This window comes from Meleagris gallopavo, chromosome 3, assembly GCF_000146605.3.
Source record: "Meleagris gallopavo isolate NT-WF06-2002-E0010 breed Aviagen turkey brand Nicholas breeding stock chromosome 3, Turkey_5.1, whole genome shotgun sequence".
Taxonomy (NCBI): Eukaryota; Metazoa; Chordata; class Aves; order Galliformes; family Phasianidae; genus Meleagris; species Meleagris gallopavo.
Window position 1 is genome coordinate 25,609,707 of NC_015013.2, and position 27,439 is coordinate 25,637,145.

General features: G+C 39.9%; 3 protein-coding genes across 5 annotated transcripts in view; 1 reads left to right on the forward strand and 2 right to left on the reverse strand.

Annotated features, from left to right (window-relative positions):
• FASTKD3 (FAST kinase domains 3) lies at positions 1–6,782 on the forward strand. 2 transcript variants are annotated; one of them, XM_003204843.3, is made up of 7 exons: positions 1–58; positions 174–1,637; positions 2,854–2,939; positions 3,535–3,697; positions 4,455–4,524; positions 5,514–5,628; positions 6,449–6,782. In XM_003204843.3, the coding sequence occupies exons 2-7, from the start codon at positions 203–205 to the stop codon at positions 6,545–6,547; spliced, it is 1,968 nt and encodes a 655-aa protein (XP_003204891.2). In that variant the 5' UTR covers positions 1–58; positions 174–202; the 3' UTR covers positions 6,548–6,782. The 2 variants fall into 2 exon arrangements, with proteins under 2 accessions (XP_003204891.2, XP_019469383.1); XM_019613838.2 differs by lacking the exon at positions 1–58 and having other exon boundaries at positions 69–1,637.
• Positions 6,783–8,545: 1,763 nt separating this feature from the next.
• Positions 8,546–16,424, reverse strand: C3H5orf49 (chromosome 3 C5orf49 homolog). Of its 2 annotated transcripts, none has more exons than XM_010708520.3 (3): positions 15,552–16,424; positions 13,839–13,951; positions 8,546–8,704 (listed from the first exon to the last, which is right to left on the reverse strand). In XM_010708520.3, exons 1-3 carry the CDS (start codon positions 15,723–15,725, stop codon positions 8,578–8,580), a joined length of 414 nt encoding a protein of 137 aa, XP_010706822.1. In that variant the 5' UTR covers positions 15,726–16,424; the 3' UTR covers positions 8,546–8,577. The 2 variants fall into 2 exon arrangements, with proteins under 2 accessions (XP_010706822.1, XP_010706821.1); XM_010708519.3 differs by lacking the exon at positions 8,546–8,704 and adding an exon at positions 8,711–9,052 and having other exon boundaries at positions 13,839–13,955; positions 15,552–16,398.
• Positions 16,425–16,728: 304 nt separating this feature from the next.
• The window catches only part of ADCY2 (adenylate cyclase 2), a 193,904-nt gene continuing 183,193 nt past the window's right edge, over positions 16,729–27,439 (reverse strand). Inside the window, exons 24-25 of the mRNA XM_031552698.1 lie at positions 24,911–25,035; positions 16,729–23,965 (exon numbers count right to left, since the gene is read on the reverse strand). Coding sequence (XP_031408558.1) covers positions 23,813–23,965; positions 24,911–25,035 — 278 coding nt within the window. The 3' untranslated portion in view covers positions 16,729–23,812. The remainder of the gene's footprint in view (positions 23,966–24,910; positions 25,036–27,439) is intronic.

Genomic DNA, 27,439 nt, shown 5'->3' on the forward strand with positions numbered 1-27,439 from the left:
CGAGCCGGTGAGCGCCGGAAGCTCCCGACGTGCCGCGCTGCCCGTCATGGCGCTGGAGGTGAGGCTTTCTCGGGCCCGCGCCGCTTCTCCGCCGCCCCGAAGGGCCGAGGAAGGACGAGGAGCGAGGGGGAGAGGCGAGGGCTGGTTCGTGCGCTCACGTCTTTTTCTTCTAGGTGTCTTCTGAGGACACGCTCGCTCCGATATGGCTTTGATCAGCCTGAAAAGCTTCCACTTCTGTTCACCCGGCGCACCAGCGAGCAGGCGTATTTTGATGACTCTAAGCAAAAGCTTGAGCTTCGTCAGCGAACGGCGAAAGCCCCAAAGCTATCGTCCCACAGCCGTGAGGGTGCTGTATTCCAAGGACAAAAGTCGGGATGTGTTTTGTCGGAAAAACCACGTGCAGCTGCGGATGCGGTCCCTTTCTGTTAATGAAAGAGTGCATCTCTGTGGGGATACTGGGAGCAACACTAAGGCTGATGAGCGGTGGATGGAGGAACAAGTGTTCTTCAGGACATTGAAAAGCCTCCGTACGTCACAAGAGATTTTTAAGTTTCTTCGCTCCTTGGAAGTTATGTCTGATACTATGGCATCGGGAGCCCTGCAGAGGATTTCTGAAGTTGAGGTGGATGGCGATGGCCTGAAAAACCCTGATGATGTGCTAGAGAATGAAGTTTTCAGGGCATTATGCTTTCAGTTTGAATTTGAATCCTCAAAATTGTCCAACAGCGGGCTGCTGAATGCACTGCAAGCTTTGATAAAGCTACGTGTAGATCCCCAGAGTACACTGATAGCACGCTTGCTTTCAGAGAGTGAAGAGCGGCTTGCTAACAGAAAGCTGACTGTTGACAATCTCTGCTCTCTTGGAGAGAGTTTGCTTGAGTTGAAAGGCCCAAGTTGTGCTATGCTGGAACAGATAGTGAGCCGCATGCAAGAAAAAGACATTGAGAACTGGAGTCCTAGGGAAATGGCGATGGTTTATAAGATACTGCAGGTGGTGGTCGGGGAAAGGGAACAATACTGGGACTTGCTAAACAGAATGAACAGTGCCACTTTAACCATAGCTTACCAGCTAAGTCCAAAGCTTACAAGTGTAATACTGAATTCACTGGTGGCTCTCCATCAGACTCAGGTAGTTCCCTTAATCTTAGCACTATGTAAGCATTCTGTGAAGCATGTTCCTTACTTTACTGACGATGAGTTGGTAAGCGTACTGGAAGCCTTCCTGTTCTTTGGACACCGTGAACAAATTTTTACAGAAGCACTGGAAAAGCATGTTCCCAAGTCCATCCCTACTATGCATCCTGAAACTGTCAGCAAAGTCATGCAGTACTGCTGTCAAAAGAAGATCCTTTCGAAGCCTATCTTGGATGCAGTGGCAGAAGGTTTCATTTCTAATGCTGACAGCTTTACCACCGACCAGATTGCTGAATACATTGTCCCATTCGGGACTTTAAACTACCTCCCTCCAAATGCTTCTTCCTTGTTTAGGAAGCTTGAAACAATTCTACATGCTCGTTTTAGTCAGTTTCAGCCTCATGCCTTGTTGAATCTGCTGCACTCATGTGTTCTTATTCAGCGTTATCCAGTAAATTTTCTGCCAAAAATATTTAGTCCCTTTTTCCTGCAAAAGCTTCAAGGTAAGAAGCAGTGTTTCTCCACCAGCACTCCCCATTTCTCACTATTTTATGGTATGTCTGATCTTGTCAGAACAACAAGGACCCGATAAGGGTGACTGGAGAAAAGTGATCAGGAGGCTTCCTTGTCACAGTTGCAATTGCCTTTCAAGTTGCATCATTTGGTAGAATTTGAAAATTGAGCTGCAGTCTTAAACAGAGATTTCAAATTCCACAAAAATTGTATTTCATTTAATCCCACCTTTGCAAAAAATACCACCCTGCTGATTTCTCTGTAGTTGTCCTTCATCTTACACACACTTTTTTAGATGCTTCTGCTGGGCTGCATTGCGTCCAGCCTTTCAGGTGAGTTTAAAATAGAACCAGGACTTCATCTATCAATTTTCCCACTCTGTCCTTTCAGGATACAGATTATTATATTTTTGCTTTCAATTTGGTTTTATTTCCCTTCCATATTGTATTGTAATCATCTTCTGAAAACTAAAAAAGATACATGGATAAATCTAATAAAAGATATTGTGCAGTGCATAATTTATGGCTTAATTAAATAAAAATAAGCATGTAAAACATAGTAGTGTCATAATATACCAGCCTGTCCTTAACTGCTAGCTTTTATTTTAAAATACCTAGATAAAAATGTGAACTGTGTTCTAAGGCTCGCATGTTTTATTGATTCATAAAGATTGGTACTTTGCCCTACTTTATAAATTACTTTGTGCTTTAATGTGGTTACATGATGCTTCTTCCCACTGGCATCGTATCTGCCAACCACACCTCAGGTGGTTCTGTTCTGTGCCCCTCTTTGTTCCATGCCCTGAGCTCCTTTCTTTTCTGCTTGTAGTGAGCACTACAGCTCCATCCTCAGAGGGTTTCAGGAAGAAGATGGAAATGCATAATTGTCCAAGATTTCAACTGAAGTTTACGCCTTCCTGTAGAACATCTTTCATTTCTCAGATCCTCCTTTTTTCTTGAAAGATTCTAACAGCCCCAAGATTTTGCTGATTGTATAGTTCTTATGTTGATATTTCTGTCAGATATATCAGTTCCTTATTTTTCTAAATACATCATTTCATAGCTGATCTTTCTGTTCATTCATATAAAGATGAATATAGCTTCTCAGCATGTTTAACTGAATTGCTTTTCTTAATTTCTGCATGACAGCATATGTGAAGTTACCCTGCTGAAAGTAAACCTATAAACTTGAATATTGTTGTTTCAGCTCAGCCACCTGGTTTGGACAGAGTTGTTGCCTCCCAGCTAACACAGCTTTTTCTAACTGTTACCCTGGAGTGCCCATTTTATAAGGTATGGTAGATACGATACTGGAACTGACACTAAAAGCAGCTGATGATGTCATTAGGTATGAGCACATAGATAGAAGCTGAGGGCTGTCTTTCCTGTAAAAACAATGGAATTGAATAAAACAGCCTGTATTTCTTGGTGTAAATATGAAGTATTTCAACCTGTTTGAATGACTGATACATGTGTCTGTTAGAAAGAACTGACTACCTGTAAGTTCAACTGCATTCTGTGTATTACTTTTCCATCAACTATTACCTTTTTTTATGTTTGGTTTGTAAAGTCTTGGAGCACATAAAAGATCAGCCACTTTGATGTTGGCCTGATGAAGAGGGATGGAAACAGTTGTGCATTTCTCATGAGCAATACATATTATTCAGCATGATAGCACAGAAGCTTGCTGAGAATGTTTGGGGGTGGGAGTGATTGGTTGGTTGGTTTTATTTTCCAGCAGGTCTTACCTCATGCTAAGGCTTTCATCAGACATAGCTTTGAAATGCACCGAATATACTTTATTACATTGTTGCAGAATTATTTTGTAATTCCTGAAAGGTTATCTTCCCTTTTCTTTTGTCTGATTGGGTTTTCTGTCATTCTATAGGGTCCCAAACTCCTTCCAAAGTATCAAGTAAATACCTTTCTCACAACTCACTGTTTTCTGGATGTTCACCTCTTCAAAAAGGTGAAGAGTGGACTACTGTATTTACTGAGAAAAAGAATATATTTTTCATCAGAGGTATCAACACCGTATTTCTATACAGTTGGTAAGTAACATTAGTTCTTTAGACTAATTAAATGTGTACTTATGCTATCAAAAATTCCATTTATTTTCTAGAAATAAAAAAATATATATATATTCCCTTTGTTTGCATCCTTAACTGTGCAAAGATGGAAAAAGTACCTTGAATACAAAGAAGGCTCTGTGGAAGGTTTGAAATGGGAACTTTAGCTTTGCACTTATAGTACGTGCAGCAAATACCGTAGTTGTACCATTAACGAAGCTACAGACCTTGGCCTTGCTTTTACAATTGCTTATGAATTTGGACACAAGCAAGTTATTTTTCTTGTGTTCTACCTGCCCCTTTTATAGATAAATATGTAAGTGAATGGGACACTTTCCTGCAACCCAGTCTAGGATACCCCTGCTAGCAGGTGGTTTGACTAGATGATCTCCAGATGTCTCTTCCAATCCCTACAATTCTGAGATTATGTAATTTTCAAAGTGATTTTTAACAAGGAGAGAAAATAACTGCAATGTTTACTCACCTAGACTGCTCTGAAAATAGCTGCTAACTCAGCTGTAATTTATTTTTACTGCCAGCTTCCCTTTTCCTTGTAAACAATTGTTTTCATTTAAAGCAAAATGAAATGCCACTGTGGCAGCTGCCTAATCTTTCTGCTTTGGTGGTGAGTAATGAAAGGGAGAGCTGGAGAGCTGGCAGCTCAGGGCATGAAAATCACAATAAGATGTTTGTTACATGAAATGGGTTTTAATTTCTCTCATGATTTTATCTATACTAGATATTGAGATTAAATTAGATGAAGAAGGCTTTATGTTGCCTGCTACTCAATGTGAAGAAGTACACACACGGTAAGAGAATAAAAGATGCCACAGGTAAAATGCTGGTTAACACTGATAAAGAGTATCCAAGGTAAACCCCTGGCAAAAATAAAAGTTACTTGGAATTTTGCATTGATCTCAACAACGTTGAAGTTTCACATTACAACCAAAGGCAAAAAAAGACAAAGCTGGTAAAATGAGAGATCTGTACTTTTTCCTGATTGTCTTGCCTCCTGACTATAAGGTATTAAATAATTGGTCTCTCTACCCAGTGACAGTTAGGATCAAAGAGATGTTGGTCTGACTTATGTTAATCTATTTTGATCATGTTTAATTATTTTGCAAATTGAAATCAAATTAATTGGGAGTGTCTGCAAGGATTTAGCACAGTCTATTCCAGTTTTAGTTCACAAATACATTTGTCTAATAGATCCTCTGAAATAAGAATATTTGCCACAGATGCCATTTGCATTGAAAAATGCATACATATTTAAAAGAACAAGTTAAACATGGATTCTTCTGAGAATCCTTAGATATAAATGTAGGCACCCTGCCTTTGCTGTGGTTGCAATTGCAACCAAGTAGAAAAAACATGACTGCAGTCCATGATGCTTGCCAACCACATATACAGGTTTAATTTGAATCACTAATATATTGAATAAATGTAGCTGCTAGATATTTCCAATCTGAGACAAGTATTTTGCTTGTTTTTCTGCTAGAAGAATTCAGAGCAGCTTACTAATAGTAGTGTTAAAACTATCACATTTTTATCATTAACTTGTGTTGTGATTTTTCTTTAGAGCATATAACTCTGCTTTTCAGATAAGTTCTGCTAAACTTCAGTCTTTCCCCTCCTTCCCTTTGAGTAATTTATATTGTCCTAAAGTAGGCAACTCCCAGCCTGCATTTAATTCTAGGAGGTATTTTGGAATAAGAGGAGGTACTGTCTAATCCTTGTTAGGAATTACAGCAGTTCTAGTGACTAAATGGACTGACTTTTTTTCTGTGCTTGATTTTAGAATTGCTCTCTGTGTTGATGGTCCAAATAGGTTTTGTGTTAATAGCCATAATCTGCTGGGAGAAGAAGCTATTAAACAGAGGCATCTTCAGTTGCTTGGTTATAAAGTTGTGCAGGTAAAGTCCCTTGACAGTTTTTATTCTGGCTAACAAAACAAGTGAAAAATGATTCTTCTATAATGTTTAAAACTGTAGCTGCAATCACTTCCTAAGGTAGGTATAATACTGCTCTTTCTACATGATGTTCTCTTTGCCTAGCTTTTGCCTTTTTGAGAGTTCATTACATAAACTCATTTTTTTTCTTGGATGAGTTGGTACTTTCTGCCTATACAAATGGTGACTGCTTGAAAGAATATTTATCTGCAGTGATGATAGTTCAAATTTTAACTTAACTGAAAGCATTAAACAGTTTGGAAGGATCATGGAGTGGAAGTGACCCTGCCATGGGCAGGGACACCTGCTAGAACAGGTTGCCCAAAGCCTTATCTAGCGTGGCCTCAAACACTTCCAACACAACTCTGGGCAACATCTTCCAGCACCTCACCTCCCTCTGTGTGAAGAGCTTCTTCCATAGATCTAATCTAAACCTACTCTATTTTAGCTTAAAACTGTTACTCCTTGTCTTGTCACTAATAAGAATCTGTCTCGAGCTTTCTTGTAGGCTTATTTTCCCTTTATAAACACTTAGCAGATAAGCCTAACTAGTTTATATTTAACATAGTTTAAACTGTAATAAACATCATTATTTGCTTTGCAGTAACCTCTATTCATGTGATTTCCCCCAATATTTACAGATCAATAGTAAACTTAGGAGTAAATGTTTTATTTTAAAATGCAACTCTGATGTGTAATTGCATGTCTATTTAATGAACGTTAAACTTAACTCTTGTTGCTTATTAAAATATATTTCCAGCAATCATTTTGGTTTCATTTCCAGGTTCCATTTTTTGAAGTAGAAAGTATAAATTCTTGCAGAAAAATGGCAGAATATCTACACAAAAAGATCTTTCCTCATACATATGGATATGGCTGCTGACAATGGAGAATACCACTGTATCACAGCTTGACCTCCTGTACCATAAAGCGTACATATTGTGCATGGGAGAACAATTCTAATAACTCCATGTAAGATGATTTCAGCTTCTGAATGTGTGACCTTCCAATATTTGGAACAATTAATATGTAAAGAGTAATAAAAAGCAACATATTTTCTTAAGTTTTATGTAAATATTTATTACGCAGTATTAATAGATAAAAGTACCAAACAGTCACTACTGCATTTTCCTTGTACTTTCACTGGTTTTAAATCACAGCTATCAGAGGACAGATAAGCTATTTAAGGTTACTAGCTGTTGCTGAATGTACACAATGTGCCATGTTATGTACCAATCAATCAGGTTTTTTTCTTGACAGTATAAAAAGAAATTATACAATTTATTCCCAGCTTTTTGTATGTTGTTTCCAAGTGTTTTAGAAAACTAAAATTTGCAGTAGGTGCACAAGCATCACTAGTTTACTGCACAGCCTTAGGAGCTGTAGAGTGCTGATCACTAAATAGCACTGCTTTACGGAAAATAAAATTTTTATGAAGGTATTCTTTTGACACTGAGCATGAAAAGAAGTCAGTCACACACCCGAATGAGAAGTAAGCCATAGGAGTAAAAACATGTGAAAAACATTCAAAAGTGAGGGTGAGATGGTACTGAAAGAGAAGTAGATGACATAAGCACAGGTAAGTAAACTAATGCTGGTATCTTGCTAAGTTACACTCCTTTGGTGGAAATCATCTGGAGATGCACATTTCTCACAGCGGCCAGAAGGTGGTAGTGTTCTCAAACATCTTAGTTATTTGAACACAGATGGTTTGTAAGTATAGTGAGACTATTTGAATGAAGTAATTTATTTGTACTGCCTGTACCAAACTAAAAATAACGTCTATAGAATATGGTCATATTTTATCTCACTTGTGATTCTTCACTTGTGATAACCTTGATAAAGCATTCTGGCGTTGTTAGAAAACATTCCTTTCTCACTTCATTCATACTGTGCGTGATTCCTTTTCATTCAGTGCTGCTGGATTTCCTTAATGAAGTATTCATTGTTGAAAAGGAACGTAGCAGTTTCTGCCCTCTTGTCCACAGCCATTACTCACTGAAAGAGGGGACATTACAAGCCACACATACTGAAAGTGCCAAACACCTCTAAGAATGGACTGCTCTGTGTACTCAGCTCCTCACATCACACCAAATGCTCTAGCAATTGCCTAGTTCACTGCATATCCAAGGCCCCAGAGGAAGTAGTTATTTGTATTATTTTTTCCTAGCAGACTCATTTCCTACAAGAAATTGTACAGTGTACAAGTACAATGGCAGTCAATGCTGTGGCCTTCCCATCCCTCTTAAACAAGTGCGATCGGTCTGGCTAAATGTTCAATATCTGTATCAATATTGCTTCAGCTTTAAACAACAACAGGATGAATGGTGCTGCAGAACCACAAGGATGCACACCCTGCAGAAGATGTTTCTTTTCCTGAAAATATCTTAAAACTCCACTACTAGATTCAATGAGAATAGAAGGAAGGAGGTGTTTAAGTGCCTTTAGACATTTACCTCTAGACATACTTTAAGTGACTTGTGTTGTTGGGTTTTTTTGATCCTTTCTACCAAACTAATGAGTTATTGCTCTCTTAGTAGTAGAGCACTGGGTAAGGGACCAAAAGTGATTTTTCTTGTGACAGATCAATCCTTCTGACAGCATTTTTCTTAACTGATGTCAGCAGAATGGATGCCTAAAATTATTTAAATCAAAGTTTTAGTATCTTCTTACATACTAAGCACTGAGAAGTTCCCTTTAACTTGACTTCCACTTGAACTCTAATGAAATTCCTCACTACTTCTAGAAATCAGATCTTTAATTACTTGCTCATCCATTTTGGAAAATCTGGGTTGAATTACTGATTGAATTACTGTTCTACAGAAAAAAAAGATGCTTACTGATTTTGTAGGGATAAAGAACTGTAAGTATTAAGAAAGTATTAATACTCTGAGGAGCAACTTTAATGTTAATTCAGTGAACAATTATGTAGTTACTGCCTGAAATAGCACAGACAGCTGTGGACCCAACATTTAATTTCCAGTGTTGCTTCTTAAAATGTGCAGCTTTTGTGGATGTTCTACATGAGACTTCTATGAGACTAAAAGGAGAAAACATAGATTTGAATCAGCGTGAGGAAAAGTGCAGTTATTTCATATAAATCATTTTCATTAACGAAAACTCAAAAGAAAAGGCAGAAGCACTATTCTGCATTTTGACTTGTTTCTTTGCACACAAATATTGCTGGCAGTGTCAGCTATAAGAGATTTTAGCATGGATCCAGTCTTGGAGAAGGTTTTTCCAATAAGCAGGTGATGCCATTTTTCCTGTAGAATTCTGCCTGCACACAATTAATCCTTGCATGACTTCGGATCAGCTGCTCTGTGTGCTTACTTCTGTGTCTCCCATACTCTGAAGATGACAAAACAGCGACAGGTCTTGCCATTTCCTGTGAAAATGTAACATTCTCCATATGAGAATATCACAGACTGAATACTTGGCAGCTAACTACTGCTAAATGTACTGTGCCTGGGGGCAAGAGAACAGATGGAACTGTACAGCATCTGCTATACAAAGGTATATTTATGTAGCAGTGATCTGCACTCTCATGTTCCATTCCTAACCTAGTTTTTTTTTTAATGTATATTAATAGTATGGCTGGATGATGAGAAGACATGGAATGGTGCCACACCACCACCTAACCTACATACATACATACACACACACCCATCCATCCACCCACCCACACCCCTACACACACCCTTACACACACAAAACATACACACCTTCACACCCTGTGTGATTACTGGCAAAAGTAAACACCACATTACTGGAAAATGGCACAGATTTCATTTTTTCTTTTTCTTGTGCACTGACTTGCACAAATATGAAAACTAAAGATTTGAGTATCTTATTCCAGGAGCACGTTTGCACAATTCAGTGATATCACTACACACACACACAAAAAGCCTAAATAAAAACTGAACAACCACTACTGGCCCATGCAACTTTTCCCCAAAGGACATAAAACATATGCTACTGGATTTCTGCACAATGAAGGGTTTTACTAAAACAATTTGTAGCTCTAAGATTACAGAAATAACTGCTCTGCAATTATTTATAAGAAGTGAAATTGTTAAAAAATAATCCATCCAAGACGAGATTATTCTAAGCCTGTCCTTAATAAAGTGCATTTTAAGTGGCCATACAATTACTATCTGCAATCTGCAGTTCCTTCCTGTGCTGCAGCAACAGGGAGCTCTGGAGTCAGAAGGGAAAGGCAGGCAGGATTTGTTTGTTTTGCTTTCCCTAGCCAAAGGTCTCAGATTTATCAGGCTGCTTGTATGTTTGCACACTGGCTAACACAATAAGCCTTGGTCCCCAACGTATTTGCCTGGTACTACAACATAAATAACATCTACAAGGAGAACCAAAAATGCAGACCCCTCACCACAGCTGAGGTGCAAATAAATGAGCTCTTTGCTACAAGTCTGAGTCATATTAAAATTTATGATAGAACCTCTGAAGCACATGAACCACCACATTTCCTGTGAGAATGCAAGATGAAACAGGGGTACAAATAGCCTCATAGCAGGGCAGTCAGGTGTAACATATCCTGAAAGATGGACAAATCTAAATCTGATTGTTGGAAAGATGCTATAAGCCTTTTTTTTTTTTTCCACCTCAAATAAAAAAGAGCAAGCAACCATTCTTCCTTCAACTCTCCTGCCAGTTCACCTGCTTATCTTGCACTGCCCCATTAAATGCCATTCAGTTCACCAGCTTTGAACCCCACCACAACAACAACAACAACAAAAATCAACAGATGAGAAGAATGGCAGGAAAAGAAACATCAGACCATTTTGTCCCCCTCTTCCCACCTGTGGATAAACACTGGAGAAATTACAGAATCTTTCATAGAATCATAGCAGACTTTGGGTTGGAAGGGATCTTAAAGACCATCTAGTTTGAGCCTCTCTGCCATGGCAAGACAACTTTCTACCCAGTTGCCCAAAGCCCCATCCAACCTGGCCTTCAACATCTCCATTGATAGGGCATTCACAGCTCCTCTGGGCTGCCTGTGCCAGTGCCTCATTGCCCTCTGAGTGAAGAATTTCCTAACATCAAATCTAAATCTACCCTCTTAAGTTTAAAAATGTTACCCTTTGTCTTATCACCAAACACCTTGATAGAGTCCTTCTCTCTTGTAGGTCTCCATTAGGTACTAGAATGCTGCTCCTTCTCTTCTCCAGCCTGAACAACTCTAGCTCCCTCAGCCTGTTTTCATAGGAGAGGTGCCCCAACCTCCTAATCATCTTAGCGGTCCTCCTCTGGATCTACTCCAAGAGGCCCATGTTCTTATGCTGGGGACCCCAGAGCTGAATGCAGTATCGCAGGTAGGGTCTCACAGAAGCAGAGCAGAGAGGGGAATCACCTCCCCTGCCCTGATGATTCATGCTTCTCGTACAGTTCAAGATACAAAAAGTTTGCTTTCTGAGCTGCTGACTCATACTGAGCTATCAACCAAGATCCCTAAGTACTTCTCCCTCATGCCTGGCCTACTCTGTATCTGTGCTTGGGATTGCCCCAACCCATGTGTAGGACCTGGGCCTTGCTGAACTTTACAAGGTTTGCATAGGCTTACTTCGAGCCTGCCCAGGTCCCTCTGGATGGCATTTCTTCCCTTCAGCGTAATCAGAAAATCCTGAAAACTGAGGATGCACTATGTTGTACTCTCCATGTAACTGACAAAGATGTTAAATAGTTTTAATAGATTAAATAGTGTCAATCCCAATACTGGCTCTAAGGAACATCACTTGTTCCTGGTTGTTACCTGACATCATGTTGTACACCACAACTCTTTGCAGCCATCCAGCCAATTCCTTATCCACCAAGTGGTCCATCTGTCAAACCTAGGTATCTCCCGCTTTAGAATCAAGGATGTTGTCCAAGCTGGTATCAAATGCTTTGTACAAGTCCACGTAGATGACATCAGCTGCTTTTCCCTTATCCACCAGTGTTGCAACCCTGTCATAAAGGCCACCAAACTTGGCAGGCATGATCTGCCCTTAGTGAAGCCATGATGGCTGTCATCACTCAGCTTCGTGTTTTCCATGTACCTTAGTATAATCTCCAGGAGGATTTGCTACATGATCATACCAGACACAGAGGTGAGATTGTCTTTGTAACATCAAAATAGCTTCGCTAGCCAAAAAAGATTTTGCTTGCCAATGACTAGTAGCAGTATGTGACCATAGGCAGTTCATTTTTCCTTTGAGTAAGTAAGATTATATTTTCAGTATCCTTGGTAGCACAACACTGACTATGCAGCAGTATTCCATGATTTTTAAGGTTCTGCATTCAGCAGATATCAAATTTTCCACAGTTGGCTGGAAAGTATGCCATTATATGCCTTCACAGCATGTAATTCTATCACTGTTAACACTTGAAATCAGCAACAGCAACCATGTGCAAACACTCTTGCTCTAGTCACTGCATTATGTGCAGCTAAACTGAGCTATCTATGATTGTACTGTTGGATTCCCAGGGTGTGCCCACGCTCTGCAGGAAAGGAAAGACTTGCTTGTAGTGATTTGGGTTTTTTCCACTTCAAAAAGAAGTGTACTGTAAAGAATTCCACCTGTCTCCTTTCAGTGTTGTATTAGAAAGATGTCAATTTTGGCACTTTTATTTATTATGTTTCATAGAATAGTTGGTATTATACAAGGTCTGCGAGAGCCATTGAGGCAACTAAGGAGCAGGATCTGAGTACGTGACCTGCATTTAGTTATGGGTAAGTCCAGTGCTGGGTGTCATCCCATGCACGAGGATCATGTTGCATCATTCAACAGCTGTGGCTATGATGTGCCTCCATGCTAATTAAAGGACTGGATTAAGGGACACCTGTTCAGAACAGTTCCCATGCAGTCACTTGTGTGCACTGCCCAGCAGGACTTCTACGCATTCTGGCCTATAAGCATTTGCTTTAGCAAGTAAACTTTTAAAGAAAGTGACTTGCTGGAACTGAAGGGAAGCAAAATCTGAGTAAGAAAGAAACCATTAAGATGCTGCATTAATAAAACTGTTTTTACACAAATGTCTCACTTGGATATTGGGTTTAATGCTGGCTAGGTGGTGGAGGGATTGGCTCATTTTTCATTAGATTGGTCATTTACATGGCTTTTGGACTCATGCAGATTCGCAGGTGAGTTACTAGGCAGGAGCAGATAATCTTAAGGAGGACTTCTGTGATTCCTTTGAATGTACCTAATATTCCCTGCACTATCTGATAGAACTGAAGGGGATTATGACTGTGCAGTGAAATGTCTGGCATGTATAGCTGCTATTTAGAGGAATTATAAGCAGTGACCTTTGTCCCAAAATCTCAACAATTTTACTTCACAGCAATTACAGTAATTTCAAGTTTTTCTCTCTATCATATCTAACACAGGAAACAACTCTTAGCCTATCGTCATTTTTCCATCTTATTAATCCACTGCAGTTTCAAGGCCAACTTTTTTTTTTTTTGACATCCTCTGTGTCTGCGTGTGTGCATACGTATGTATAATTCATATGCTGCAAAGAAAAAGCATATCTTTATATCTAAGTATATATATTACAGTATTCCTATTTTCAAGGCAGCTGTTCAAAAACATCGTTGCATACTTCCTTACTTATCAGGCTACACACCAAACCCAAATTCTTCTGTCCTTGAATGCTTTTGCTTCAGTTAAACTTTTCCAGGCATGTCTGTGGCTGTCTGATTGACCTCTCCTTTGCATGAGCTCCCTACGAATTCCCTTCCTGCAGGGTAACCCATCTTAGAGACTTGGGATGTCTCACCAAACATGGATTCACACTGTAAGGTGCAGGGAATAAGGATATCACAGGACTGGGGTTGAGGTGGAGCCCCTAGCTCCAGCCCCCTCACATACAAGTTTTCAACATCGTAAAAGTAGCTGCAGGACAACCAGAATTGCAAACTCAGGAGAGGCACAGACTGATCACTGAAACTCTTCAACAGAGGGTTTGGCTCCCTGTGCACATCTCTTTCCCCTAGTTTTTAACTTAAATAAGGTTTGTGATCTGGAAATCTAAGAAATCTAAAGGTTTGTGATCTGGTAATCTAACACAAAGGGCAAGAGCTAGCTCGGGTGCCTTCACTTATCTCCAGCCATATCAAAATGTATAAAGTACCTTTAACAAAAATAATTTTGAAATTATCGAAGGCTTACCTCATCATTAATGTTAAGACCACGGCTCCTTGCATGTTCTCTGTCGCATCGGTGAAGTTTTTCGTTGTAACCCTCTGGTCTTTTAAATATGGAATCATAAGTGGAAACCCCTCCTGTCTTTAGAAAAGGAGAAAAAATGGCTAAATAACAGTTCTGTTTAAATTCATATGATACAGAATACATACAGAGGATTCAATAATAAAGCAGTGGACACATAACATTGGAGTATGACAACTGTAATACATCTGAGCTACCATTAGCAGGCTTAGGTCATTCTTCTGAAATAATGTGCAATAAAAATACTGAATGATATGTGATTTTTTATTTTTAATCTGGCTATTTTTGAAAGTTCACTTTTTAGCAAATTACCTCAATTTTTCTCTGCAATCTGTTGAAACAGAAAATCTGTTGGTACAGAAAATCAATTTGGAATGAAAAATGTGAAGGTGCCTCACAGTGAAACCACCATTTAATTTCTAATTAAAGCAGAACCAAGAAGAGTTCAGAAACCTGAGTTACAGCTGAATAACATGAAAGATCTGATCTGCTAAAAAATGCATTAGTGAAATCTAATTAAAAAAAAAAAGTGGAGAATTTCAAATACAAAAAGCATTCTCAAGGAAAGAAGGACAAAATCCCCTGCTGTAATATGCTGTCAGTTGCTTACGTTCTTCATTAAAAAGTCAATGGATAACTGGTTTCTGACTTTGGGACACATGCTAAAGCATCTTTCTCTATTTCTCTCTGCTTTGGCCTCTGACATATAGGTTTCATTTTCTTACGTACTTTTTTTTTTTTTTTAATTTTTATTTACAAACATTGTCACTGGGAGTGTGAAAGCAAATTTTATATTGTAAAAAAAAGTACCAGCATATGGTTGTTAATTTCATGCAGACTGAAGAGCCATTCTCCCTGCCAGCTCCATCAACCCCAAGTGCACCAGCCAAGCCCTCTGACCTTCCCTAGGCCTACTCCTTTTGTGCTCTGCCTTACCAAGTTCTGTTATGCACAACACCACCTGTGCTTCTTAACATCTGGCACGTTCCCAAAGCGATGCTGAAATACACAGGACTGAATCTAAAATGGCAAATCCTGTCTTTCAACAATGCCACGCAAACAGTGCTGGCAAAAGAAAAAAAAAAGTGTCACAGAATCATAGGTTTGGAAAATATCTTTAAGATCATCCAGAACCAACCATCAGCTCATCCCCACCATGCCCACTAACCATGTCCTTCAGTGCCACATCCACATGGCTGTTGAACACCCCCAGAAACTGTGACTGCACCACCTTCCTGGGCAGTCTGTGCCACTGCCTCACTGCTCTCTCTGAGAGGAAATTACTCCTAATATCCAACCTGAAACTCCTCTGGCATAACTTGAGGCCATTCCCTCTTGTCCTACTGCTGTTACCTGGGAGAAGAGGCTGACCCACACCTGACTGCAAACTCCTTTCAGAGAGTCGGAGAGATTGATTAGGTCTCCCCTGAGCCTGCTCCAGCCTGAACAATTGTGCTTGTGTCCTTAATCACTGTGCAGCCACTGGGCAATCATTTATCTGCTTTCTGCCACCATCCAGTGACACTTTCCCCTACTATCTTTTCCCCCTCAGCCTGTAATTCACATCCTGGAAACGCCAAATTCCTTCCCAGCCACAAAGCGCTGCTGCTCGGTGCCCAGTGTCCCAGCTCTACCCCCTGGCCAGCCGCCCCTCACCTGGGCCACCCGGTGGAAGTAGCTGAGCTCCGCAGGGCCCTCCCGCCGGGGCGGGATGTAGCTGAAGGCAGACAGAGAGGAGATGGGAGGTGAGCGCCTCCTCCCCAGCCCTCTGCCGCCTTCCTCCACGTCCCCTCCTTGCTCCCCTGCGCCCGCTGTGGGGGTGGACGCCATATTGCCGTTACCCGGTAACGCTCTGCGTCTCACGGCGCCGCAGAACGGGTCGGCGAAGGGGAAAGCGCCAGGCCTAGCACCGGGAGGGGGGAGGTGAGGATGTCTGACAACGCAGAACTCTTGGCCCAGGGAAAAGCTGGTCACGTATTAAACCTGGAGATGCACATTCACGAGCACGATGCGCGAGGTTTCAGCTCGGCTTTAAGCAGCAGTCTCAGAGCCTCCTCACTGGGTAGTGTGCCTTGCACCCAGCCCAGCATGGCCTCCAACACTTTCCTCCTTACAGCTCCTGATTCATTCCTGTCTCTGGAGGCTGGGGAAGAAAATGAGAACAAAGCTGGACCAAAAGATATTTTTATTTATTTATTTTTCCCCAAGGGGATCTTGCACTTTGCCAAAATTCCCTTCCGTGGGGGCATTTTCACACTTGGAGAGGCTGAATAACAAACACGCCAAAACATGGTATTTCCAACAGAACGAGGCGTCTGCATCTTGAGGAGCCTGGATTGTCTTCTGCCAACACTCAGTGCCGAGCTAGGCATGTTTTTCTGAGTTTTAGCCCTTTCAGGTTATTTGATTTGAAATCTTGCATGCTCACTTTGGGGCACTGACAGTGAGCAACTCCCAGCTGCAACCTCAATAAACTGATAAGCTGTAAAATTGCTCTACCCCAGTAACACCTGGCTCCTAGTTTCAATATTCTCTCTTTTTTTTTTTTTTGCTTATTTTATATTAATACACACATGTAACTGGCTGTTTTCTTTCTTCCTGTACTGCTTGGAGATATGTGACTAGCTTCATTTTCTGCCCTGGCACAGGCTGCCCACAGCAGTGGCCACGATACCAACCTGGTGAAGTTCAAGCAGTGTTTGGACGCTGCCCTCAGACATACGGTCTCGTGTTTGGGTAGTCCTGTGCGGAAGCAGGAGTTGGACCCAGTGAGCCTTAGGGGTCCCTTCCAACTTGGGATATTCTGTGATTCTATCGTGCTCCTGCTCTTTTTGGCAATTGCACTATTAGTGCCGTAGGTGCAATACTGCCATTATTATAATTGTTAGTATTTTTTTGCAAGCTGTTTCGAAACAGGAGTTTTTCAGACGTCTTGATTTTTACTGAACATCAATTTAAAAACAAACAAAGCACTCAGGATACCTAAATCTTCATAACCAATTCCTGTAGGCATGTTGAACCCACATATGATGTAAACTTCCCATCTCTACTATATGGCTTCCATTCTCCATTCACTAATAAATTGAATAATGTAGCTAGCATCTTGCTTCTTTTCTAGTGCAATGGAGATAAATTTGTACTCTATAGACTTTTAATCATTCATGACAATTTCCATCTGCTTATCTAATAATATCTCTCTACCAATTTGGGTTCTCCTTGTAACATTAGTCAAATTACTACAGAATATGTGAGCAGTGGAGTTTTAAACAATAGTTGTCTGACATCAGCTTCCTACACAGAGATATGTATGCCACTGTGCAAGTGCTGTTTTGTAGTTTAGTACGAGCACCAAGTGACTGCAAACCATTTTATAAAAAGCAGTTCAGCTGAAGCTGTAGCTGTAAAATAGAGCCACAAGAAATTGTTCACCAGAAGTCTAAACTAAGCTACACAGGATTTCTGAAGTCACATTTGAAATGTTTCTCTCTGATTCTGCTCTCAGTGTGGCAGACGAGAGATTTGAAAAGATGAAAGAAGAGGTATTTGCAAGTTTTCCCACCAGGGTCAGGTGACCTCTCAGCAGCAAAATTGAGACTGGTGCTGTGAAGAAGCAATAGGAAGCAGTCATAGGATAGGCTGCCTATCTCCAGGACTGGTGCCTCCACATGCTGGGTTTTATAGACATGGAAAACACTTCAAGACAAGAAGAGACATCTATGATCTGGTGCCAGTTGATTTCCACCTATCTCAGTGGGGAAAATGTTTCTTAGTCTTTAACTTGGCAAGACTGATTGAGAAGACTTAAACTAGGATCGATGAGGGAAGGGGATACCATTAGGAGCACTGAGGGTATGCCAAAGGATGATGTGGCACTCTCTGAGGGTAGCAAGGCTAATGGGATCATCTGTGTCATTCCAAAGAACACTGCATATTCAGGAGCATTCTGAAATGCTCAGATACTAGTGCACATAGTATGAGAGACAAGTGGGATGAACTGGAAGATTTGTTCCTCTCCCAGAGCACTGATATTATTGTGAGACTTGGTGGGATGAGTCCCATGACTGAATGCTGGGATGGAAGATTTTCAGCTGCTCAGGAGGCGTAGGCCAGGCAGGCTGGGGGGAGGTGTTGCATTGTACGTAAGGGAGAGACTAGACTGTATGGTCATTGACGTTAGGGATGATGTGACAGAGAGCTTCTGGATGAGGATTAAGGGGACAGGTAGCAAAGTGGAAGTTGTTCTAGGTGTCTACTGTCTACTGCCCACCCAGGACAGTAGCACAGAAGAGCTGCAGGCAATTAGGGGATATTTTGGGATTGATTACCTCGTCTTTATGTGAGACTTCACCTTCACCTTCCCAAACATAAACTTGGAATATCATACTATCATGACAAGTATGTCTGAAAATTTCTGAAGCATAGGTAACATCCTGTCACAAGTACTTAGTGAAGCAACTATAAGAGGAGCCACCTTGGGTCTGTTGTTTGAGAATAGGAAAATCCTCCTGGAACTAGGGCAGAAAAAGAAAATACATGAGCTTTAGAAGCAAAGTCTGGCTTCAGAGGGAGAGTACAAGGTGGCAGTTTGCATCTGCATGGAAAAGTGAGAAATACCAAAGCTTATCTTAGTTGACAGTGGCAACTGTGATGTCAGACATACAAAAAATATTTTTCTAAGTATGTCGGTAGCAACAGGATGTCTAAGGAAAACATTGGACTGATACTTGATGGTCAGCTAACAAGTAGGGATGAGAAAGTGGTGAAGGCATTGAATGACTTTTTGCCTTAGTTTTTAGTATTAATGATAGATCTTGGACTACCTGGTCTTTTGTGTTGAATGACTGTGACCTGATAAACAGTGACTTTCTATCGGTGGTCACAAAATTATAAGTGCATGAGAGAAGATCCAGGAAACTACAGACCTAGTAGTCTCATTTTGGTCCTGGAAAAGTTATGGAGAAGGTTATTCTGGGGATACTGAAAGGTATTCAAGGAACATAGCCACAATGGAAAAGTCCTCTAACCACTTGGTGGGTGAAGGAGAGTCATTGCACATATTTTTTCTGGAAGTAAGGCCTTTGATATTGTCTCTCATGGCATCCTTTTGGACAAATTGTGCAATGGTGTGATAAACAGGTTCACATTACGCTGGGTGATGATCTGGCTGAATGACAGAGCTTAAAGTGTCCTACATGTGAATGGGGCTACATTAGACTGGCAGCTGGTCAGTAGCAGCTGGTCAGTAGCAGTATTCTCCAAGGCTTGGTTCTGGGGCCAGTTCTATTTAATGTTTTTTTATCAATGATCTGGATGCAGAAGCTCAATGCATCCTTAGCAGGTTTGCTGATGATACTAACCTGGGAGGTGGTGTTGACTGTGGAGGGATCAGAGGGTTTGCAGAGGGATCTAGATAAGATTGGAAGATTAGATATGATCAGTAGCATGAATTTCAACAAAGGAAAATGCCAGGTTCTGCAACTAGGATGGATACACGTACAGACTGGGAGAAGAATGACTGGGGAGCATCTCAGGAGGAATGGTCTTGGGGGTGCCAGTGACAGCACGAGCCAGCAGTATGCACTGGTGGACAAGTGGGCAAACTGCATTTTGGGGTGCACTGAACACAGCATAGCCAACTGATCAAAGGAGGTGATTCTCCCCATGTATTTAGCACTGATGTGGCCTCACTTTGAATATTATGTGCAGATCTGCCGCTCCACAATATAAAATAAATTTTAAGGTCCTTGAAAGCATCTAGAGGAGAGCAACAAGGCTGGTAAAAGGACATTTGGGTTGTCTCATCTGGAGGAGGCTGAGAAGTGACCTCATTGCTCTCTGCAAGTCCCTAAGGAGGGGAAGTGCAGAGTGAGGTGCCAAGCTCTAGTTCCTGGTCACCAATGACAGGACATGTGGGAAAAGCACAAAGCACAATGCTTTTTTTTACTGTAAGAGTAATGAAACATTGGAACAGACTTCTTAGAGAGAAGCTTTCAGTGTATAAGAAACATTTGGACAATGCCCTCAGTAACATACCTTGGCTTTTGGTAAGCCCTGGAATGCTTTGGAAGTTGGGCTAAATGATCTCTGGATGTTCCTTCCAACTGAACTCTTTTCTCACTTCCGCTCCCCTCCCTACAGCTTTTATACTTTCAACAATGTCTCAAAGGCAGGATGACTGTTCAGAAATATCAAACTGGTTGTCGGAAAAACTTAGCAAGAAAATTCGTCAAATTAATTTGTGAGGCAAATGGTCACAGGGGAGATGATGATGGGACAGAGATGGTGACAGGACGGACTCAAGAAGACAGATGACATGTAACTAAACAAGCTATTGAAATGCAGAAAAAAACACAGTAGCAGTCTTCCTACTGCAAGGTGACATACCTGTTTCAAGCTGGTGGCACTTACAGCAGAGATAGCTAGGCAGCTGTTAAATCAAAGCTCAGCAATTCAGCTCCTGTCTTTGCTCTTTGGCCTCAGCATGTATCAGAATGCCATGTATTCCTGAGCCATGAAGGAGAGACAGCCTTTCCAACAAATGCTGTGAGCCATCATCCTTGAAAAAGAAGCTGAAACACAGATGACTCTAAAACTGTCCAGTTTCTGCTGTAATAGGTTTGGTCCTCAAGTCAAGCCATTCATTTCACACAAGTGCTTGTTTCTTCAAGGCCCTGAATGAGTGACAGTCTCTTGTAGGAGGAAAAAAACGTCATACTGAAGTACAACCAAAAGGAAAATTAATTATCAAAGGACAAGGTAATCATCATGCAAAACAGTAAATCTGTCAGTATATAAATATTCCTGATGATATGGCTAATTGTTTGTCCTGATACAAGGTTCTGAAAACAATATGACAGACTTTCAACACCTCTGCCTACGAATGTGCACAGCCTTCTGTTTAGAAATGAGCAGGCTGAACTGCTACCTGTACCTCAGTGGAAAAAGGTAAGGTCTGTAGATAGTTTATGAAGTAGATAAACCATTAAAGGAATATGAAGAGAATTAATAATGCTTTGCATACAGGATAGATAGGATGCTAGTGTTTGTTTCTAGAAACAGCATTTGGATAGCATTACTTTACAGGTGATCACAACTACTTCTGTAGGCAAGAAAAATATCTGCAAGCCTAGTCTTTCTTCCTGCCCCTTGGTAGTCCTCCATAAATTGGCACATAGAACTGTCTTTGATAAAGAAATCCAGCAGATTCCCAAAGTGTTCACGTTTGGGTTTCCAAGATCACAGTGAATCACTCTTATATTCATTGTGTGGCTGCTGCCTCATGTTGTTGAGCACTCTTGCATTCTGCTTTTGAAACTCATGACCTTTATGACTTGCTAGCAACCTGTGAACTGTAGCATCAACATGGAAGCTGTAGAACTCGAAACTTAAAGTTACACAGAAAATATGATTATCAGAAAACTTTCAAGTTCTACAGTGACACTCAAGTAGTGTTATATCCAGTTATTGTGGAATATAAAATTTCTGCAGGAGAGGAAGAAAGAGGATCTCTGGGTCAGTCTACACAAGGGAAGAATAACACAGTACAGACAGTAGATGTAAAGTGCTTTGGAAGACAGAAAATATTTATTGGATACAAATAGCTTCTTGGCACTAGAAAGATAATAATACTCAGCAACTAAAGGCTGGAGAAAGGATAATATGCACCCTTCTTTGGGCATCATACTACACGTATATTCATCTTTTGCCCATTTTTTTGTTCTTTAGCAGGATTTGGCTACACAGTAGCGAGAGTTAGAATGCAAGTACAAAATGAGAGAATACCAGAGTATTACAAGGGCACCAGAGTGTCACAGACAAGGGCATTATCAAGACGTTCTTGGAGGGCACATACTTATCTTTATACTTCATTGGACCGGTCAGCTCACAGCTATTCAAATAACTTAACATTTTATGGGTTACAGAAATATAATATACTTTAACTTTTATAAAAATTATAGAAAGAAGTCTATCAAATTAGGTACACAGTTTACTAATGGTGCACAGAATGTGCAAGAATACGAATGAAAACAAAACCCTGAATGTACAGGTTATACCTGAAAGTTGCACACAGATATGACAATACAATATAATCAACTTACAGGGTTTTCATCCACAGTAAGAAATAATTGCTTTGACCTGTAATAATACTAGAATGGTTTTAAAGGCTCAGAGTACATTCAAAATCTAATTTGTTTTCTATTTTCCCAATTTAATTTAATTTTTAATTTAAGAAATAAAAATTCAGGGTTTCAGGGTGTCTGTTTTATTCCAAATGCAGACATTTCAAGATTGACTGCTATTCCAGTTTGCTTGAGGGCAGATGGCAGCTGTTGGTAACCTTGCCACACTCAATGAGACTGTGCAGCCTGATGCCATTTATATTGGGAATATTTTGGGAACTCTTTCTGAAAGGACACCAATGCAATACAAATGTATATAAATGTTTCACGAATATGAAATCTGAAAGATTGTTCAATGAATACTCTTTACATTTCAATACCATGACAGAAAAAATATTATAGCTATATTTTTAAGTATGAGACTTTTATTAATTTTGGTTTGTTAGCCTGTTATGATGACTTGTTAATATCATGTACTGATAATGGCAAAACAAAAATAATCTTTGTAGTGCCTTCAAAGGAGCATGTTTACCTGCTTTTTCAGTCTCTCACATTTGCTCATCTATGAAAATCTGCAAGTTACTATTCAACAAGATTTAAATTGATCTTGAATATCCACAAAATAGCAGTTTTTTGTATCTTCAAAAATAGACAGACTGTATCAATTATGTTCTGATAAATTTGATTATTTTAAATAGCCCATGAAATTGGGCACTGTAAAGATAAGTTAAAGGCAAGCAAGGGCAGATGAGGTGGTCAAAGTACAAAACACGTTTCCTCTTTCCTACAGCTTCTCTTAGTTACTGTTTAAGCACTGCAGGCCCATTGTAAAGTAGCAACACTGCTTATGTCTCCAGTATCCTCCACTTTGTTCTCCTTCATGTTTGTGGACTTGAAGTCTTCTCTGTCACCTAGGGACCAAATGACTGCAAAGTGCCTAGGATACTAAGAAAGATTGAAGACAATAGAGTTGATTCAATTTCTGAAAGGCAGTAGCAAATCTTACAGATATTAATGACCTAAGCTAAGGAGATAGCTGGCCACAGCCTGCTTCAATATCTAATCACTGAATAAAATATAGCAGCTGCAGCAGAAGATGCTCAGGTGTAGAGGTACAGAAGCCACAGAAGGAAGCAAAACTAAGAGACAGCAACAGTAAGACAAATTACATATAAACTTTTAATGAATTAACCTTACAAAAGACAATAGCTTCAAAACATTTGACACGTTTGTACAAAACTATTCCAGCATTGTCAGTTCTCTCTTCAGAAAGAATGCCAGCAAGCCACCCAACGTGTCCCTGGCTATGAGATGCAACTGGTGATCACATCCAACTCATGTGTGGATCGAGTAAACTTATTTACAAATACTGTATGCTTTAATACCAGATTAGTGGATGCTATGGGGAGCGACTGTATTTTCCAGAAAACACCATGCATCAGGAAATAGTATGCACCCCTAGCTTTATTGCCTTTTTTCCCCACGTTTGTCACCAACATCTCTTTTTAGTCCTTTCTGGATGAGTTACCTCCTTTTAATTCCTATTCCTTCTTTTCTTGTCTTGGAATAACTGTGCAAGTTGCAGTACAATCTTCCAGTCCTATAGTGTACATCACAACTGTCCTTGAACATAGGAATATCAAGGTGCAAAATGATGGCTCATGGGACTATTCTGCAGCCATATTAAAATAAGTGCCACATATCAGAAAATAGCACGCATGTTAAGGGCCAAATGTAGTTAAAAAGTGCGTGATACTTTCCTGAAAATATGGTATCAATGACATGTACAAACATTCTTCAAGATGCCACATTCCCTTGTGAAAGGGATCTTGTCATTTCTGTATGTACAAAGTATGTCTTCAGTTCTCCTTTTCCTTTTACATTTATGATTCCTCTGCAAGTGCTCATGTACCCCAGTGTTTGCAGGACATTGTTTGTCTCTTCTGTAACCTGCAACAGGACAAAACCAACATTGAGAAAAGAATGAAGCAGAAGCATCTTGCAGAATATGAAGAAATTATCTGTCCTGACTAACGGGACTAGTCAGTCTAACTGACTGAACCAAAACTGAAGTAGTGCTGCAAGTACATCAGGGCAGAGGTTGTTCATCAACAGCATCAGCTTTCTCAGACTAGTTGTGTTTCTTTGTGAAGCAAACAAGTATTTGTAGATATCACTGCTTTGAAATCCTTCCTATTTTCAGGCTTGACCAACACCTGGTATGTAACTGTACTTTTGCACTGTTTATTTCTGAATGTTCTCAATCACAGAGTCTGAGTGGTGTCAGTCACATACCTGGTGGGATACCAAAGTGCTGCAAGGCATACCAGGAAGAAAATTAAAATGTGATCCCTGAATATGAAGTCTCGGGAAGATTAGTAAATGAAGGTCTTTTCTATACAGGGTCTATCTCTAATCTATACAAATAGTAAACCATAAAGTTTATTAATCTGCTTGTTTCAACAAAATAACACTTCATCACTTCTTTATGGATTTAACTTGATATATGTAGTTATGGACATTTTTCCTTTAGAAATAATTAACATCAAGAATACCCTTCACAAATAATGTAGATAATATTTTACCAGTTTAGAAATTTAGAGAATACAAATGTGATTTTGCCCAACACCCCTCTTAAATTGGTGATACATATCTAGGAAACGCATAATTTCCTCCACTGTACTCCTTTGTAGGGTGAATATAAAGTTTTGATTCTCTTCCCATTTTTCTTCTGTGAATTTTAATTCTTTATGTTCCTGACTGAGATCCATTTCTTCTGAAAGGTCATTTTTATGGTAGGCATCTTCACCTCCAAAATACAAACCTCTTTGGTATACAAACATACGATGATTTTTAAGCACTGTTAAGATAAATACCGGCACAAAACAAGACTACCTGTATTTTATCTAAGACACCAGTGCTGTCCATCCTGCTGGCCACATTTACTGTATTACCCCAGATATCATATTGTGGTTTTTGAGCTCCAATTACTCCAGCTATTACAGGTCCATGGTTAATACCTGAAAAACATAAGAACTTTATGTTATAAAAGAATATTAACCAGATGATGACAAGAAGCGCACCTGGCAACTTCTCAAGTCAACGGACACCACAGTATTTGGTCCATGTTGATTAGTGGGCACAGCAACCAATAGCCTGTTCACAAATGTTTTATCAACCCCTTATGGCAAGAGAATGTTACAGAAATGTCAAAAGTTAATCTAATTTTAGTTTTACAACTCCTCTCTATCCGGAATAATTTTGATATTTTCAACCTTTACTACAGAGCATGAGAAACATTCTGTAGGAAGAGCAGCTTCCTCTGGGAAAACAGATATACTGAAAGTTCTTATTTCTACTTTCAGTGAAAAGGACTTCTCTCTGAAATAATCAATAGTCAAATCAAATGCATTTTACAGTACTCTTTGCTTCATAAATGTAGAATAAATTACTGTAAATAAATTGCAAGGATTTGAATCCTTGTTCTGAAGGCTGGATTGCCTATAATATTATCTTCAATAGTTGTAGTATATGTATTCCTTAAGCATGGAGTATGAGTAACAATTTGCTAGTTCTGAAATACAGATGCTAAGAGAGAAGAACGACATAGTATACATCCCATTCCACCCTGGGCACATTTTCTCTTGTCAGTCTGCATCTGTGTTAAGGGATGTAAAGAAACTGACTTGTATGCTTCTAGTAGGAAGCAAAGCAGGAGGCAATATCAAAAGCACTAACTAGCACTAATTGCACTATAATTAAAACTACACTTACCAACAAGCAGGAAATATTCAGTGAGAAATGTACCCTGTCGTGATGAACAGTCTGGATTTCTAAAATTATCCCCTAATCAAAAGATCACAACTGACTTCTATTTATTCCTTGACAGAAACCAGCAATAGGGATATACCTATGCAGTGAAATTAAAGTACAGTTGTAGCATGGAGGCGCCTTACAGTAGCTCATCTAATACAGATCACATGTAATGTAGCACCACGAGTAACAAGCAAGCAAGTAAAAACTCTGAAATAGGTTCTGTACCAATTAAATTGAGAAAAATGGAGAAGTATGTAATCTCTAAAGGAGATGACATAGAAACTGATAAATATTTGTCTAAGCACTTGGGATTAAACATAAGGAGGGACTTGCTTCGCAACAGTGCATTAACTCCCAGGTCATAGGTGTGTTTTCCTGCCTCCGGATATTGAAAAGATGTATGTAGTATGCACTATGCTATGGTTCAGAAATTAGGATGGTGCAATGTGACTTTCCCACAATGCAGTGAGCAGGAAGTGACTTCTTTTTCCTTTTTTCTGACTCATCTCTGCTCATGGTCTGAGTGATACCCTCAGGGGCTGAAGAACCAGGTTCAGATCCCTCCTCCTTAACGAAGATTTCTGCTAGTACCTCCTAGGAATGTGATTTGACAACATGAAATCATTGTGGGATGGGTTGCTCTAAGTGACTCTTGCTAGTGCATATCTTGTGTGACACACAAACACTTCTTGAGGCAAAGGCTGGAACAGAAAGTGAATTCTTTAATCAAATACAAATGCAGCCTGTCCCTTTCTCTCATACTAAATGAGGTTAAATTATTCCATGAAAATGAGAACACTGTTCAGCAAGCGCTATTCAGCAGGACTGACAGAAGGTAGGTATCTCACTCCAAAGCATCCAACAGCTTGGGCACATGGAATTCTCCAGGAAACTGATCCCCATGCTTGAGCAGCCTCAGACAAAAGCACCTACGACAATGAGAAATGTCCTAACTATCAGCCTACGTGGAAAACAGTATGTCAGACTCTATTCCAGTTTGAAAAGAAATAGCACTTCTGCAAAAGTTTCCTTGAAAGTATACTAACAGAAGGGAACAAATGCCTGAAATATCACCTCGGTGCTCTTTTGCCTGAGAACATCAGGCTATGTACCTCCTAAGGCACAATTAGCATTTTCGGCATTTACAGCAAATTAAGGTTGAAAACCAACATATCAAGTGAGCTGCAACAATTTTAGGGTTGAAAGCTGGCTGAGAAAAGCTTTTACAAATGGCAGTTTGGGTTTAAGTCCTTAAAGTGGGGATTACATCATAGGAAGATGCATTTCTGTGGTTGCAGTTCCTATGGATATCAGGTGCTTTCATGACCATAAGTGGTGGTGGGAAGTTGGCATGAAGAGCTCAGTGGTGTCTATACTGCGTTAAGGTGGCAAAAGTGCCAGTGTGGGACCTGTGTACCTTTGAAGATTTAATCCTTGCTGCTGCTTTTTTTTTTTTTTAACCCTCCATTTGAAACATTTCTTTAATGTTTTCTCAGAGATTGTTTTAGACTCATTTAGCAAAAATAAATAAATTAATAAAATAAATAATCCAACCAGTGAAACAACAACCCTGTCATAAGATTCTTTAGATTTGACAAGCAAGATTTT

Bases quoted from the DNA above. Each gene is read 5' to 3' on its own strand.
- FASTKD3 (XM_003204843.3), top strand. From the start codon at position 203: ATGGCTTTGATCAGCCTGAAAAGCTTCCACTTCTGTTCACCCGGCGCA. The intron at 1,638-2,853 runs GTAAGAAGCAGT...TTGTTGTTTCAG, and splicing joins TTTCCTGCAAAAGCTTCAAG to CTCAGCCACCTGGTTTGGAC. The intron at 2,940-3,534 runs GTATGGTAGATA...GTCATTCTATAG, and splicing joins TGGAGTGCCCATTTTATAAG to GGTCCCAAACTCCTTCCAAA.
- C3H5orf49 (XM_010708519.3), bottom strand. From the start codon at position 15,725: ATGGCGTCCACCCCCACAGCGGGCGCAGGGGAGCAAGGAGGGGACGTG. The intron at 13,956-15,551 runs GTGAGGGGCGGC...CCTTTTCTAAAG, and splicing joins ACTTCCACCGGGTGGCCCAG to ACAGGAGGGGTTTCCACTTA. The intron at 9,053-13,838 runs GTAAGCCTTCGA...ACATTTTCACAG, and splicing joins GTCTTAACATTAATGATGAG to GAAATGGCAAGACCTGTCGC.